General features: G+C 43.0%; 1 protein-coding gene across 1 annotated transcript in view; it reads right to left on the bottom strand.

Moving 5' to 3' along the window:
* The window catches only part of ACBD6 (acyl-CoA binding domain containing 6), a 156,393-nt gene that overhangs the window by 134,657 nt on the left and 4,912 nt on the right, over nucleotides 1-16,824 (bottom strand). Inside the window, exon 2 of the mRNA XM_056844532.1 lies at nucleotides 527-591. Within this exon, the coding sequence (XP_056700510.1) occupies nucleotides 527-591 (65 nt within the window). The remainder of the gene's footprint in view (nucleotides 1-526; nucleotides 592-16,824) is intronic.

Below are 16,824 nucleotides of genomic sequence, written 5' to 3'. Positions count from 1 at the left end.
TAGTGCAGGACAGGGGGTGCCTGCTCCTAAATGAAAAACAGTATTCATCAAATTCTGAACAGCTAAGGAGGAAGTAGACCTCACTCCTGCCTTGCTATCAGATGACATCCCAACAAAATTAAAAAGACAGATTGTCACCTACACAAGAACATTCCCATCTTCATGAAATATGATATTATTTGACAATGTTTAAGTAACAGACATTCCGATGTAATGACTGGAGCATCAGCCGTATGCTAGGCCATCTTAAAACATTTAAGATTTCCAGCAAGGTATTAAACAAAAGCTGATCCCATAGTGGAATGCTTTGATGACCTCTGGGCCACTATAACTTTCTATCCACCAACACAGAGCCGACAGAATCAAGGCATAGAGAAATCCAAGATACGGCTGCATAAACTCACTCCGATTTCTTCAACAATTGATCCAAAATAGACTAATTTTAGCATCTTCTAAAGAAAAGACAAAATGATCTGGGGGTAGGGAGTGTTCAAAAATAACGGAGCTACTAGGCATTTTTACTTACCACTTCTGCTTTCCTTCAAAGTCAAAAAATCCAGGTTTAGGGGTGTTGCAGCTACCACATTTTACCTGAAGAAAAAGAAGAGAGCGACTATGTTAGAATTAAATCCAACGAAAAATTATGCTGTGTTATTCTGAATTTTGCTGATGTGAACTGAATTGACTGACAAAACAAATGCGCCTCCAGGTTTTAATTTTGCCACAGCCTGAGAAGGTAAGAATTGCCTTCCTGGATCAGATCAAATACCGCTCGGTCCATCATTCTGGCTCCAACCAGATGCCTCTGGAAGCTCAGGCTGGGCATGACTATGACGGATGGGCCAAGCTTCTTCCTGGCCTTCAGCACTCAGCAGTGTACTTGCCGCCTCTGAACACCAAGGTTCAATTCACACTTGTTAATGATGATGCTGGGCAAATGATGACGCTGGGCAAATTTTTGTTTATGGGCCTCTCACTTTGTCAAGCATAACTATGCACATCACTGAGAGACGAGTAAAAAGGCAAGCCTGAAATGAAGCATGCCCACAAAGGATGTGGCTTTCTTTAAGAGGTGTTACGCAATAGCACAGAGAGAGGGAAAACAAAACAAACAACAGGACATTGAGGTTAAGCTAGAGGAGCTGCAGAACACCACAAGGAGTACCACCAAATTCTGGACATAGCAACACGTTTCAACCAGGGTGGATAAAAATCTTAGATACCAACAAAATTTTCAGGGCAGGGTAGATAAGAATAAATGATTTAAAAAATTTAAATCGGATTTTAAAAAATTTAAATCAGATTTTATAAAAATTTAAATCAATTTTTTAGAAATAAAATGTTTTTTTTGTGGAAAAATCTATCTAAATAGTTTTCTATTTAAGATACATTATAGTCCAAAGATTATTCATCATGAAATAAGGATTAGTTTTTAATTATGTTGCATGGGACTGTATATTCAATGCAATGTTTAATTTTTTTGGTAAATGAATTCCATTAATCCATTTACAATGTCACGTTCTTCCAGAGGTTTCTGCAAGATTTTTTGGGCAGTTTTCCTACCTAGAAGATATTATCACAGATGCTTGGTTTTGCAGTTCTCAAAACTGTGAATTTGTGTCTACAGAGATAGCATGCTTCTTCTTCACAGCAAAAATGTTATAAAATAAACATACAGAGTTAAGAAAAAGACCTTAATCCCATTTGCAAATCTATGTACACAGGATCAACCGTTTACCTCTTATGTGCTAAGTTTCAAGAAGTTAAATGAATAGAAGACTGCTTGGAGTGGAATAGATCTGCACAAGGAGCTAAGAGTGAGGAGGGAGGGGCAAGCAATAAAAATGAAAGTGAACCCTTTTGCGCAAAATACCCCACAAGCCTTGGGATCTTTGTGTGTATAGCCTGAGGTTTACCATGTTATCCTCTCGCTGGAGGAGAAAAATCTATAATGACAGCAGGTCATAAAAGAGACCCAGTTTGGGAATATTTTAATGACGTTCCTCTACCTATGGGTAACGTAGGCATGCATGCAAAATGCAAATGCTGCAACAAAGAAATGCAAGGCCTGGTGTCTGTCCAGGCCTTTCTGGTGCCTTTTTTGGGCACCGTCTCCCTCCCATCACCCTCTGAGAGACCGCGATAGAGGCCATTAGAGATTTTGTCACTGGTCGGCTTGGTCAAGGAAAGGAGACCCAAATCATGGTCTTCCTCAGAGAGGAAACCGTCATTGTTCCTATCAGTGCTCGCCGCCATCTTGTTTGCCGCCAAGTCAATTAGCCACAAAGGAAAGAAGGGAGGAACAGGTGAAAAGGAGGGCACAGACAAGGACGAGATTCAGAGAGGGATTAAATAGAAAGAAGGCACAGGAGGAACAGAAAAGGTTGAAAGAGGTAGATTTCCTAAACCACCGAAGCTGTAGCGCAGAGCTCGGCTATCTAGCTGCTCTTCCCAGTGAGGCAGGAAAGAAACTGAGCTGAGGGGGCAATTCCTACCAGAAGACAGGAAGTCTGAAATTTGATCCTGCCTTCCTGAGCACACAGCCGGAATAACCCACTTCTCAAGATGCCCTTCCCTCAGAGCAAGAACAACTGCAGAAACAGAATAATTGACTGAAGAACTAGGGCAGCTGCATCAGTGGCTTCCAGGTAACCACTGCAAGTTCTACAGAGGTTCTAGCATCTCCACCCATTCTGGTGATTCAGTGGAAGCCAAAATCTCACCTTCCAAACCTGAGCTGGGGAAAGAGAGGCACTGTGCTGCTAAATAATAGCTAAATAATAGCTCTGCCATCTGTGGGTGGCTTTCAATAGCTGTTGTTCCTGGGTTCAGGGGATGATCACAGGATATCCATTCACACAGAAAAGCCCAGGCATAGGTTAAAGGTGCACCTCAGTGTCCCTGGATTCCTCTGTGTTCAAGGGTGGATACCCCCCATTAGCTGTGGTTTCAGAATCCTCCCTAGGGGGTTCTTTTAAAGTACAAGAGTATTCAGTGGGCTCCCCATCCTCTTCCAAGGAGGTTATCTTGCACTCGGGCTCAAGAGGCTGACGGTTTGTTGTAGCCTTGTCCTAGCCCCCATAACTTAGACAAGGCACAACAATGTAAATAGCACCCCACTCCTCACCTCCCCACCCGTTATGTCCAGCTTGATGAATTGCCCTTTGGGTGTGTGGAGGCTTGGGTGACTAGTATATCACCAATATTACCTCGGGTTGTCAGTAAACAGCTGCTTCCTTGTTTACACTGCTAGCTTTGATACAACTGAACAGAATTGTGTGTTACTCTAACTAAGTAAAGCTGACTCTCACATTTGTTGTTGCTGAATCTGCCAAACATGTAGATGCATGAGTAGCATTAAGAAATATATGCCAAATACTCCAAGCCGTCCTTTAACTCTTCAGGACCACCATGTCAATATCCACTGAGTGCACTCGTCCCTTGTTGCATCTGCCACATCTACAAAAAATGCAGCATCCACTGCTTTGTGAGTTCATAAAGACAGACATAAGTATTACTCTTAGATGAGCTGCAGATTACGTCTTGGGACCTGTATTACTATTATCTCCTTACCTTCCATCATCTGCTCACCAATCATGGTTGACAAAAAGTAGAATAATTCCCTTTTGTTGTCATCAACATATAAGAAGCTCTGTCAGTTGCCTGGGATATGTACACATGCATCAACCCCTTTATCTCTTTTGGTGCTGGCATGCTGCAGTTCTATTAGCATACTGCAGTTGCTTACAAATGCAAAGAAATGTAACACAAAGAACATACTTTCTAAATGATCATAGAATCAGAGTTGGAAAGGGGCATACAGGCCATCTAGTCCAACACCCTGCTAAATGTAGATAGAATCATAGCACATTCCCAGCCCTGCTCCTCCCAGGATAACTACATCTGCTGACACATCCTTATATGAAGGAGCAATATAAACTGTGCAGGCCAGAAGCTCAGATTTGGTTCCCAGTTCTCCCAGCCTGGTAAGCAAAGAGAGATAGGCAAATTCTGAATCTTGAAAGACTTGTTAGCATGAATGAAGGGAAACAGAGCCTGCATAATTAAGAGCAATTAACATTTAATCTGTGCATTGCTTGGGGTTTCGCTGAGCAGCAGCTAAACAGCAGAAGGTTACCTGTCTTAATGGAAACGATCAGTAGTACTCTGGGCTCTTCCATATTACTAAGACGTTCCTGGGTGCCAACTAGGGTCTTCAGGCTGCCACCTGCAAGCTATCCCTTCACTTAGGGTGGCCCACCTGGCAGAGCCCAGGCCTTTTCAGCTGTGGCTCTGGAATGGGCTCCCTGAAGAGGTGAGGGCAGCCCCTTCACAGGGGAACTTTAGAAGGCGCTGCAAGGCTTGCCTGTTTGCCAGGGCTGCTGGTGGGAGATGAACACCAAGAATCTTTTAGGACAGTGGTTGGCAAACCGCGGCTCCCGAGCCACATGCGGCTCTTTGGCCCCTTGAGTGCAGCTCCCCGCCTCCCCACCCCCCGTCCGTTGGCTGAGCGGCTCCTCCACATCCCCGCGCCCAGCCAGGCAGAGGCGCCGCGCTTCCGCGCGCCCCAGGTGGGAGGAGCCAGCAGGCGAGCGGGAGGTGGCACCCCCTCCCCCGGCCTCCCCTCCTCTCTCTCTCTCTCCGGCGGGGAGGGATCAGAGGCGGCGGCTGGCCAGGCTGCTGATGCAAGGGGGGGGGAGGCAGGCTCTGCCTCGTGCTGGGCCGGAGCGGGCTGCGCGCCCAGTGCGCTCCCGCCGCCGCCTCGCCCAGCCAGCCCGGGAAGGAGCCAGCAGGCGAGCGGGAGGCAGCGCCCCCTCCCCCGGCCTCCCCTCCCCTCCCTCTCTCTCCGGCGGGGAGGGATCAGAGGCGGCAGGGAGAGGAGGCGGCCTGCCGCCCAGGCTGCTGCTGCAAGTGGGGGGAGAGGCAGGCTCCGCTTCGCGCTGGGCAGGAGCGGGCTGCGCGCCCCGTGCACTCCCGCCGCCCAGCAGGCCCGGAAAGGAGGGGAGGGCGGCGGCAGTGGGGCGCGGGGGGGAATCCCTCCCGGAGTGCAGAGCAGGGCACCCATTGGGTGGGGTTGGGGGGAGATAGCGGCGGCGGCGGGGCGCGATTTGCACGAGATCACTCCGGAGGCATAGAGTCGGTGGCTGCTGTGTAGGGGCTGAATAGGAGATACAGCATTTGTTGAGGGCAGGCAGACACTGGGGCTCCTTCCACGCCCCTCCCATTGCTAACCTAGTAGCAAAATCTCAGTTGCAGGAGTTGGGCAGCCCTAATGGTGTTATTTATGTTGATGGGACTTAACAAAAGCGAGCTGAAGGCTCCATAAATAACTGCAGGGTGGGGGAAATGATGGGGAAAGCAAGCTGATTTTCTGCCCCCTCTTTCTTCTCCCTTTATTTGTTTAGGTGGCTCTCAAAAGAAATCTCAATCATTGTACTGTTGATATTTGGCTCTGTTGACTAATGAGTTTGCCGACCACTGTTTTAGGAGATGGAGGCGCTGGATTTTTTAAATTCTATGCAGTTGTAGTACATAATCTTTTGACTGATTTTTGTAAGCCAAAAGGAAAGGTGGGGTATAAATGTTATATTAAATAATAAATACATCTCACCCACCCCAAGGGTCCTCAACCTTCCACCTAGTGGCAACTACAGACTGTGAAGTGACATCTCTTATGTCAAGGACAATCACCACTTGCTTCAAAGTATGAATTCCCCACCTCCTTGATGGCTGCTACAAGCTTACGTACGTCATTTACCAACTGACATACCTTTACAGTTCATGGAATAAGCTCAGAGAACCAAAATATTCACGTTGCACTATAGTAACTTGATATGTATGCCTTGTACTCTGGACATGTGCCCTACCAGAAATTATTTAGCCATTCCATATGATGTAATCTTGATTTTCGTGATGGCCACTGTTGCTGTGCCATCTTCCAATCACCCATACAAGAAAAAAAGAGGAAGAGGGAAGGGAGAGGAAATAAACCTACAACCCACTAAAACAGAAAAAAAAAGTTGAGGGGAAAGGGTATAAGCAAATCTATTCTGAAATGCTGCATTGATTCAGTAGGGGTATTTTTAAAATTCCCTCTCCCAATTTAAAGCGCTTATCTGTTGAAATATTCCTAAAATACATAAAATGATGTAACCTCCAAAGACAGTGTTCTTAAAATGGAAAGCAATGTTTGTATTCTGCACTAAAAGGTAAGGTAAAGGTCCCCTGTGCAAGCAGCAGGTCATTCCTGACCCATGGGGTGACGTCATATCCCGACGTTTCCTAGGCAGACTTTGTTTATGGGGTGGTTTGCCAGTGCCTTCCCCAGTCATCTTCCCTTTACCCCCAGCAAGCTGGGTACTCATTTTACTGACCTCGGAAGGATGGAAGGCTGAGTCAACCTTGAGCCGGCTACCTGAAACCAACTTCCATTGGGATCGAACTCAGGTCGTGAGCAGAGCTTGGACTGCAGTACTGCAGCTTACCACTCTGCGCCATAGGGCTCTATATTCTGCACTACCCCAATAAAAATGTGAGCACACAAAGGAACAACTAGGCAGAGAGCATTGTTCTTACTGTAGGTCAAGTCTTAGTTATCTGTTTCAGTAGATGATTTTTTCAAATTCAGATGCTTGTCTCAGCTGCAACATGCTCATCCAATAAAATGTTTGGGGGAAACAAGAAAGAGTGGGTATGTTTGATCAAGCATTAGGTGTTAAAGAAATCACTTTGGCACAGAAACAGAGTATAAAATAGTGGGAAGTACCAGCTGAAGCTGTTAAGCTTCTAGCTGGTACAAGAATAGCAAATATTTTTCCAAAATAGTAAAATAAGTGGAGAAAAATATATTCTCATATTCCTCAGTAGAACTTCTAGTTCAATAGAATTAAATAAAAAAGTGAACTTTTACATTAAGGAAAGCTTAATTCTGTAACATTATAAACTATACAAATTTAGTACATTCACACAATTTCATGTATTTCTAAAACACTTCAAAGGGGGGGGGGAAATCCTTCCTCAATTTTGCAACCTATCAAAAAGTCACTCTGGCATCCAAGGTAGTAGAAACATATTTTTCTACCATCTGGAGATTCACAGTATTAATTGAAGTCCTGAAAGGTATGCAACAATACATTAAAGTAATTCATATTTGTATGAATCAGCCATGGTACACTATTGCAAAACACATTCCTATTGCAAAGCACAACTCCTTGGAGGTTTTCCAGTATATACAGTGTTCTTAAGCATGATTGTTTGATGAAATGGTGTATAAGTAAATCTGTTCTTATAAAGCTCTCATCTGACCTTGTCCCATTCTTCTACATTTCCACACACAGAGAGTTTTTAATGTGAGAAAACATTTAGCCACACAATTCTTCATTTGTACTCTAAAGTCTCAGTCTCAGGAGGTAAACCAAATGTGTTTTTTTTTAACATTTGAATCTGCTCTTAACCCTTCAAAGCATGCAATAACCCACTGCTAATCAAGCAAATTTAAGCTGCACGCATCAGATTACTATGAAAACACTCTAGGCCATTTAGCCAATTAGATTTCTTCATCAGCTAATGCTCTCTCACCTTTAAAAGGCTACTTAAAAGGACTGGAATCTAACTGTACCTGAAGAAATGGAGAGCTTGCATTATTTTGAGTTTAAAAGTACAAAGCAACAAAATGAAAGAGGTTATTGATAGGAGAGAACACTTGCTAAATCAAATACCGTAATTTAAAGCAATTAACAAAATCCACAGCATTTGTGCTTTCAGTCACAACGTGCTGTTAAACAGACCTTTAACTGATGGCACACGAGACAAAAAGGAGCTATTGCATTATTTAGAGCCCACATCTTTGTACAGCCCACAGATTAAAGAAGAGTCTCCATTCCAGAGTTAGAAGGGGAAAAATACAAGCGGTTTGGACCTTTGTTCTACATCAGAGTTAAATTCTGCAGCCTTCTATTGCCTGACGTTTTTCCATACACATACACCCACTCCCTGCATCTTTCAAAATTCTTACACCCAGGTTTCTAAGCCCTGATTTAAATGCAACACTGGTGAGGCAACTGCCCTTGCCTGAAACTTTTCACTCACCCAACATCTTGTTTAAACTGTGCTACAACCCATGCAAAGCAGCTATGCCTTCTTCTATCAATACAGCACCTGCCCAAGCTACCGGTCTGCAGATTGCAAAATAAGCATGTGTAGCTGCTTTACACTCTGCTGTACAGTTTAAACAAGTTGCTAGGCCTTGTGCAAAGTTGGACAGACAAGGGCTTCTGCCTTATCAGTATCAATGAATCTGACCTTAAAATGGGATGATGAAGGCACACGGCCAACGCTAGATACTGGGTGCCCACTGAATGCCAACCATTATCTTGGGCATGGGGAGCAAGTAGCATCTACACTGCATCCCAGTCAGACTGGCACAGGCAACTGCATATCTCCATATTTGTTTTTGCAGAGGGCTCCTCTTTAAGGACCTTTACAGCATATTGTGAATGTATTCAGCCTTCCTTCTTCAACCCATCAAAGAAATGGACAAGACTGACCTCCATTTTCCAGTTTGTCTGATTTTATCTTGGTGGGTGGTAGAAAATGACAGCTGACATAACGGCAACCCTGTAGAGTTTTCAAGGCAAGAGATGTTTCGAGATGGTTTGCCATTGCCTGCCTCTGCATGAGCTGAGTGTGTTCTACAAGAACTGTGACTGGCCCAAGGTCAACCAACAGGTTTCATGGGGAGGAGTGGGGAATTGAACCCAAATTAGAGTCCATCACTTGTTACCATTATGCATTCTTTTAATGACCCAGAAATCCTAAGGGAAGGAGACATTATTGTAGAAAGACTAAGGGCGAGTGAATAGAACAAACTCTAAAGCCACCTCATCAATTCTGCCAATATCTACTCAAAGCTTTGTGCTGGCCTAACACAGATTCCAAAGATCCAGAATTATGGTTAAGTTAAGGACATTATACTTGCACCAGCCATATTTCTGCATGAGAAACACTAGTACGGGAAAAACTGTAAGCTAGTAAAATGAACTCAAGTTCCTAGGTTAACAACAACAACTTGCTATGGAGTATTATTTTATTTATGTATTGGAATATTTGTATTCCACCTTTCTGCTACACATTTTTTTTTATTTACTTCATTTGTATCCTGCTTCCCCCCCACCCCCAGTGAGGACCCAAACTGCCTACAACAGTTTTCTCTTCTCCATTTTACTCTTATAACAACCCTCTGAGAAAGGTTAGGCTGTGTGACTGGCCTCAGGTTACCCAGCATGTTTCCATGGTAGAGTGTGGATTTGAACCTGTTTCTTCCAGATCCTATTCTGACACTCTATCCACTATACCATGCTGGCTCTCAAGACAGCTAACATATTATAAAATCAACATAATTAAATGAGACCTGCCAAAAAGTATAAAAAACCCAGTCATAATGAGAATATATCATTCAACAGCAGCAGATTTTTTAAAAAATTTAACCTTCTTCCTTTATGCCTCCTGGTATGAAAAAGGCCTTATAAAACATTAAAAAGTGGTAGCAAGATGAGCACAGTAATTATATGTACTGTACCCCAAACCAAGACAAGTCCTACAGTAAATGGAAAACATTACATTAACGGGACACATCTCCAAATCACCAGACAACCCCTCCTAGAGCCAGCATGGTGTAGTGGCTAAGTGCGGTGGACTCTAATCTGAAGAATGGAGTTTGATTCCCCACTTCTCCACATGAAGCCTGCAGGGTGACCTTGGGCTAGTCACAGTTCTCTCAGAACTGTCCCAGCCCCACCTATCTCACAAAGTGCCTGTTGTGGGGGGGGGGGGAGGCAATTATAAGCCACATTGACTCTCCTTACAGTAGAGAAAAGTGGGGTATAAAAACCAACTCTTCTAGATTTCACTTGAGGCCTCTTCCCTAACCACCCTCCTCTCTTGGCAGAGGGCAGGAAGTTTACAGTCCCACAGTACAGGCATCTTGATGGGGGGGGGGGAATGTAGTGATGGTCACAAGCATAGAGCGCTTTAAAAGGGGATTAGACAAAAGGTGTATCAGTGGCTACTAGACATATTGACTGAAAGGAACCTCCCAATTCAGGGGAAGTAACCCTCTAAATACCAGTGCAACATGAAGGGAAGCCCTTGGCCTCTATGCCCTGTTGAGGCCCTCCAGAGTAACTGGCTGGCCACTGTGTGAGACAGGATACTGGACTAGATGGACCACTGGTCCAATTCAGCAGGGCTCTTCTTACGTTCTTATGAATCGTTCTTTCCTGGTGGCTGTTGCAAGGTTGGGAAATGTTCTTTGAGTACTCTTCCAGCCCAGGTTTCTACATTGCTGTAGCTGTGCTGTGTTCAATGTATGCTGCCACAGAAGGTGTGGAAAAACAGCCAACCGTTTATTGGGCAGGAGAATGACAGAACCGTTTATTGGGCAGATGACAGAATGGTCAGACTTCAGCTGTCCTGGCTGTTGCTATCTCCAAGTGTGTGTGTGGGGAAATAACAAAGTCACTCTCACTTCTCTACTGCCAATGCTGTTTTTAAGGCTTCCACCAGATGCTTACAAGGTGCAAGCCCAATTGCCACAGCCACTTGCTAGCTAGATATTCCTGGCTAATTTCAGAGTGGGGGCAGTGGGAATGACCAAGTCCCTTACCCTGCTCCTCTCCTGCTGCTACAGTTTACTGGTCATTTGGATGGCAAAAGGGCCCAGTCTACTGCAGATCACTTACTTAGTCCTAATGATGCAGAGAAAGTTAACTGGTAGCTCAGAGACTCAAGTAAACTGGATCTTTGCTGTCTCAACATTTGCAAAAAACATTTAAAACCCAGTTCCTCTCCAGCTTCTTAATACAATCAAAGAGAAGAAAGATATTTTAACATTTGAAAAGACCTCCAATAAACGGCAATAAAAATTCAGGAAAAGTGTTTATCTACTTAAGCAGTCCAAGATAAATAGCATAGTGCTCAGCTCTTATGTCAACTTTTTTTTACAGGGATTGTTCCCTCTTAAATCACAGCTTTCAGTGACAAGAATTACTGAAGTAGGGAAAAATAAGAATGCTGAGTTAAGGACAGTGGATGTATCTGAGTCAGCACCTTTTGTTCAACGGAGATAGTACTGCCCCTGAAGTAATATTTCATCAGCCTTTTATGCAGATTGTTATGACTTACATGATTAAATAAGGGAAAAGTTGTGTTAGGTAGTAAGGCCTTGCTTTAAATCAGAGCTATCAATTCAAGATATCAGGGCCACTTTCATACTAGACAAGTATGCAAAGCTTTATTAAATGGAATTGATGTCCAGGAAGGGACTGCACTATTTCAGCTCTGTTCTAGATCATAATATTCAAGCAGTGGTGAACGGAACAGAAAATCTTCAGAACTTTTTTTAAAATTATGAAACACATTAATTTGAATTTAATCTAATTTTAATTAATTTTAAATTTAAGTATGAAACACAATCACATAATCACTTCAAGTGACAGAGGAATCAAGCAAAGGGATAAAAATAGTGAAAGAATATGTATCTGTGCCATTTTAGCTCCAGTTCTATACTGACATGGGTGGGGAAAATCTGTGGATTAGGCCTAAAATCACAAATGTAGATTAATATATTTAATATCTATGATAACTGAAACGTGATAGTTGTACCCCCAGCCAAGTATTATGGAGTTATTACAAGCTGAACATGGTTGTATGAACAGACTCAAGTCAAAGTAGACTGAATAGGGAGCAAATACAAACTCCATCTTTAGACATCAGCCTTCTATGATGAGGGCAACTCTTTTGGTTGATAGACTAGCAGCTAGCAAAATGGCAAGCCTTTGACATCAGACAAAAATGCATTCTTTTTTCACAATGGTTCAGTTTTCAGCCAAAAAGATACATTTATCATGCAATGGTGGGCAGCTTCTGACTGCTTTGCATCCAAGTTTCCACAATGTCTAGAAACTGATGTGCTTGTTATTTTGATGGGGGGAAATTACAATTTTACTTCACAAAAGCAATGAATGACCCACACTTACTTATTCTTAATATAAGCTGTTGTAATGAACTATTATTGCTTCAAATGAATCACAAGCTCTGACTTTTCTCCCTTGTTTTGAGACCTTCACTATAGTTAATTATCAATGAGGTATTACCAACTTTCCATACAATATTGATACATCCATTCTATCTGAAGGAACCAACAGTCATCTACCCCAGCTTCTAAAGAAAAGTATCTGTGGAGCAAGTCTTCTTAGGAACCACCACACTGCAAAGGAATGAACAACAGACCCAGAAATCCAGATATTAATGAAGACATGCCAACAAGATTGCTACCTCTCACTTTATCTACTGAATTGCCTACAAAGATAATTATGGATCACTTGAAATCTCATTTATAATTGTAGAGAAACTATTTGGCTACTGTACCAGTGCCTTATTCACTGAAAATATTTTGTGCTCTTCTGCCCAGAGGCATCCATTATGGCTAATACCTTAAAACCAGTCATAACCTATTAAAGTTACAAATCCGGTAAATAAATTAAAACAGCTCCAGGTGCAGTAATTACACACATCTCCCAGCAAAGTCTCAACCACTGAGGAGGAGAAAAAGAATATCTTTACCTGACACCTAAAAGGCAATAAAGTCAGCATCACACAAGTTATCTGCAGAAAGTTGATTCTGTAAATGAGATGACGCCACCCTGGAGACATATCCCAGATACCACCTGTCTAAAACTCTGAAGGCAGTGGTACCCAGGGCAGTGTCTCTAGAGCTGATCTTACTGATCATACAGGAGAAAGCAATCTTTTAGATATCATTACCACTAGCTATTTAGAGCCTATAAATCAGAACCAGTGCTTTGAACTGTACCTGGCAAAAAACTGTGAACCAATCTTTTCACATCACTTAACCATCTGGCTGCATGGTCGAAATCACATGGGGTTTTTGAGCAACTTCAGTAACCCATCTAGCCAAACGTAATCAAACCATGAGTTTTTCTGGCAAGGTTCTCTGTGTCCAGGTGCCTGATCCATTGATGCCACCGGAACACCCATCATAGGAACATCTATTAGCACTTCCAAGCCATGAATCTGATTCTTAAGGGGAAATGTAGCTCCATTCAAAACAGATTGAAGACCACCTCTTGAGCCACTGAACTAACAGCACTGCCATCTTTGCTAGCTTCAGCTATATGGGGCAGCTTTATTTTCTGCAGATAATTTTCCATTTCTAAAGATCCCATTTCATAACATTAATAACAATGAATGGATGCCTTTGTGAGAACAATATTAGGCAAACCTTGCAGTTTCAAAGCAGTAATTAATGTTTTTATCATGATTATAATCTAGAGTACATTAGAGTATTATTATCATGACAGAGTACATGTATGTGCTAATGGTTTGCAAACTGGAGGTGAAGAGATAAACTAAAAATACATACAAGCCAAACTGGAAAAAAACAATATATTAATTCACCTGATTATGCAGAGCAATTCAAAACCAAAGCTAAAAAACTAAAATACATATAATAATCCAAACTGAAAAAATCAAGATATTAATTCACCTGATTGTGCAGGTCAAATCACAATCAAACCTAACAAATCTCATTTATATGTCTCCCCTCACATAGTGGAAGGAACTTTATAACCCAGAGATGTAAAACTTCTTGAAATTTTGAAGCCATGGGAGAAACACTTTCCCCCTTTTTTCCTCCTGGAAAAAAATGGGAACTAGGAAAAAAATATAACAACATAAAACACATTCTTTATACCAGTTAGTATATAATAGTGACCTATTTGTCATATTTATGGAATCTGAATGTATAAATGTAATCTTTCTCTTTTTATAAAAAAAAAACTGCAAGTATTCCCAGTACTTGAAAAAGATGTGTGAACTGCTGAACCTTACAGCATCTGAGAGGAAGGAAAATATAAACGTTGAAAGCAGAAAAATATACCGTATTTTTCGCTCCATAACACACACTTTCCCCCCTCGCTTTTGAGGAGGAAAATGTCTGTGCGTGTTATGGAGTGAATGTGCACAGAGCCGGCTGGGCCCGCTGGAACGACGCGCCCAGCCAGCTCTGTGCACATTCGCTCTAGGCGCGCTGGAACGACGCGAGCCTTGCGCCCCACCCGCCTCCCAGCTGGGAGGCGGGCGGGGCTCACAGAGCCGGCGCCAGCCTGCAGCCTTCCCTCCTCCCTCCCCGGGCGCACACGGGCTGGATCCGCGCGCCATATGAAGCCTTCCCTCCTCCCTCCCCGGGCGCACACGGGCCGGATCAGGCCCCGCGTGCCAGCCTGCAGCCTTCCCTCCTTCCTCCCCGGGCGCACACGGGCTGGATCCGGCCCCGCGCGCCAGCTGAAGCCTTCCCTCCTCCCTCCCCAGGCGCACACGGGCCGGATCCGGGCTCGCCTGGGCCAGGTGGGAGCGGAGGCACCAGGGACTGAACCTGGGACCTCCTGCATGCCCAGCAGAGGCTCTGCCACTGAGCTCACAGCCCCCTCCCCTCGCTTTCCCCGCCGCCGCCCCCCTCTCCAGGGCACAGTCAGGCTGCCAATGGGTAGACCTGGTCTCCGTGAGGGGGGGGTGTCTCCCATTGGTTTGCGTGGCAGTAGACCTGGCCTCCTGACTGAGACAGGAGGCCAGGTCTACTGCCATGCAAACCAATGGGTGGACCTGGCCTCCCTGGGGCATTCACTCCATAAGACAAGTTTTTAGAGGAGGAAAACAAGATTTTTTCTTGTTTTCCTCCTCTAAAAACTAGGTGCGTGTTATGGTCAGATGTGTGTTATGGAGCGAAAAATATGGTATATCTAGTGAACAAAAGTAACAGAGCATTCCTAAGAAGAGTTACTCCAGTCTAAGCCCATTCATTTAAATGGGCTTAGACTGGAGTAACTCTCCTTAGGAATGCACTGTAAGTGTATTATTTGACAGAAACACTCTCACAAAGTCACAACAGATAAGATAACCAGCATATTTGGATTTTAAACCTTACAACACAGAAAACATTGAAACCTTCAATGTTACAATTAAACACATTAGAGTATACTAATTTGTTGCCAAATTTATTTTTACGAATTCTTGAAAATGTGTATATGTCTACAATACACACAGGAATGATCATGACATAATGCTGGAGATTGTCTTACATAACAATTTTCATAATACACATTTTCATAGAATTTTGTCTTTTAATTCACTCATTCCAAGCAGAAAAAACAGATTTTTTTTAATGTTCCCCACAATTTTCCAATGTTTCCCTTAGAAAACCTGGGGGGAAGACCAATTTTTCAGGGTTGGGGGGTCCTTTAACCTCTCCGGGTTTTTTATTATTATTATTTTATTTAACCTCTCCAGTTGTATGACCAATCTGATACTGAACTAACATGCCATAGAATGAAGAGATGCCCCAGTGACCTCCATGGAAGAGTTAAATTCCACTGAAATAGGTAAGTAGACAGCACAATTCACACACATTTCTTTGGATATACTAAAATTAGTGTGTCAACAGTAGTCAGTGCCTTTGTTTTCCCCCTTAAATGTAAAACAACATAAGGGAGGGACATTCTTTATTGTCTTTAGAGCTTTAGAAGTATTGTTCCAACAAAAATAATTCCCATCTGGAGAACTGGGTTGGATTCCCCACATGAGTAGCGGACGCTCATCTGGTGAACAAGTTTGGTTTCCCCACTCCTACACATAAAGCCAGCTGGGTGACCTTGGGCTAGTCACAGCTCTCTTAGAGCTCTCTCAGCCCCACCTATCTCACAGGGTGTCTGTTGTAGGAAGGGGAAGGGAAGGCGATTGCAAGCCGGTTTGATTCTTCCTTAAGTGGTAGAGAAAGTCAGCATATAAAAACCAACTCGCATGCTGGCCACATGTGGCAATTTGAAGTTTTTAATCATGATTCTTTTAAATGCAGTATTTCTATCTATGCTCCTCAGAACTATTTAGCAAGGGCTGTAATGGCACAGGGCAAGAAAGGATGGAGAAACAACGCAAGGCCTAACCCCTTCATCAAAGTTTTGCACAATGCACTCTACCAGCAAACTATCAATATAATTCTATTTTCATCTTTCAGCGAGGGTCGAAATGTTCAGTAAATACATTTTCTCTTGAGATGTAGGGAAAAGACATGGCATCAATCTCATAATTTATCCCCTGGCCTATTGAAATGAGTAGCCTGAGAAAATTGTTCTATTTTCTTGTTGAACACAGTGTTTGTTTTATATAAGAGAAAAGTGGATTAATTTGCCTCCCTAGTATAATGTACTTAAAATTAGAGTTCTAATAGGGTTATCATTGCAATGATTTGCTTTGGATGTAAAACAGATAACAAATCCCTAGAAATCTCTATCAAAACATAATAAGCAAATGTTGTGGAAAGTTTCGAAAAATCACAAATCGAAGGAAAGCAGCTTCCTTTGAGTCACATGATAGCATTATTTGTAATATAACACTGGATTGTACCCCCTCTCCGGCACCAAGCCCCACCACTGCTACAATGCCAAGGAAGTCCTGCAAGTCTACGGATGAGAGAACACAATTCAATGGAGAGAGCGTGGTTACCAGGAGAACAAGTTACTCCTGTCATTTCTTAGAGCTGGGGAAATCCCCTGCACTAAGGCATGGATACAATTAAGAATATTGTTTTTATATCAACATCTGCTAATTTGTAAATGGTGCTGAGGGATTTGGAATATTCTAGTCAACTTACAATAAATGATTCAAAGATTGATGTGTAAAATATGCAGCATATACACTGAGACTGTAATATGCTAGTATCATGCACGTGGTTTACCTGTTACATACACAAAG

Source organism: Euleptes europaea, chromosome 2, assembly GCF_029931775.1.
Source record: "Euleptes europaea isolate rEulEur1 chromosome 2, rEulEur1.hap1, whole genome shotgun sequence".
In the NCBI taxonomy this organism is placed as follows: Eukaryota; Metazoa; Chordata; class Lepidosauria; order Squamata; family Sphaerodactylidae; genus Euleptes; species Euleptes europaea.
The sequence above is the reverse complement of the archived record's forward strand: the minus strand, read 5'-3'. Positions and strand labels throughout refer to the sequence as shown.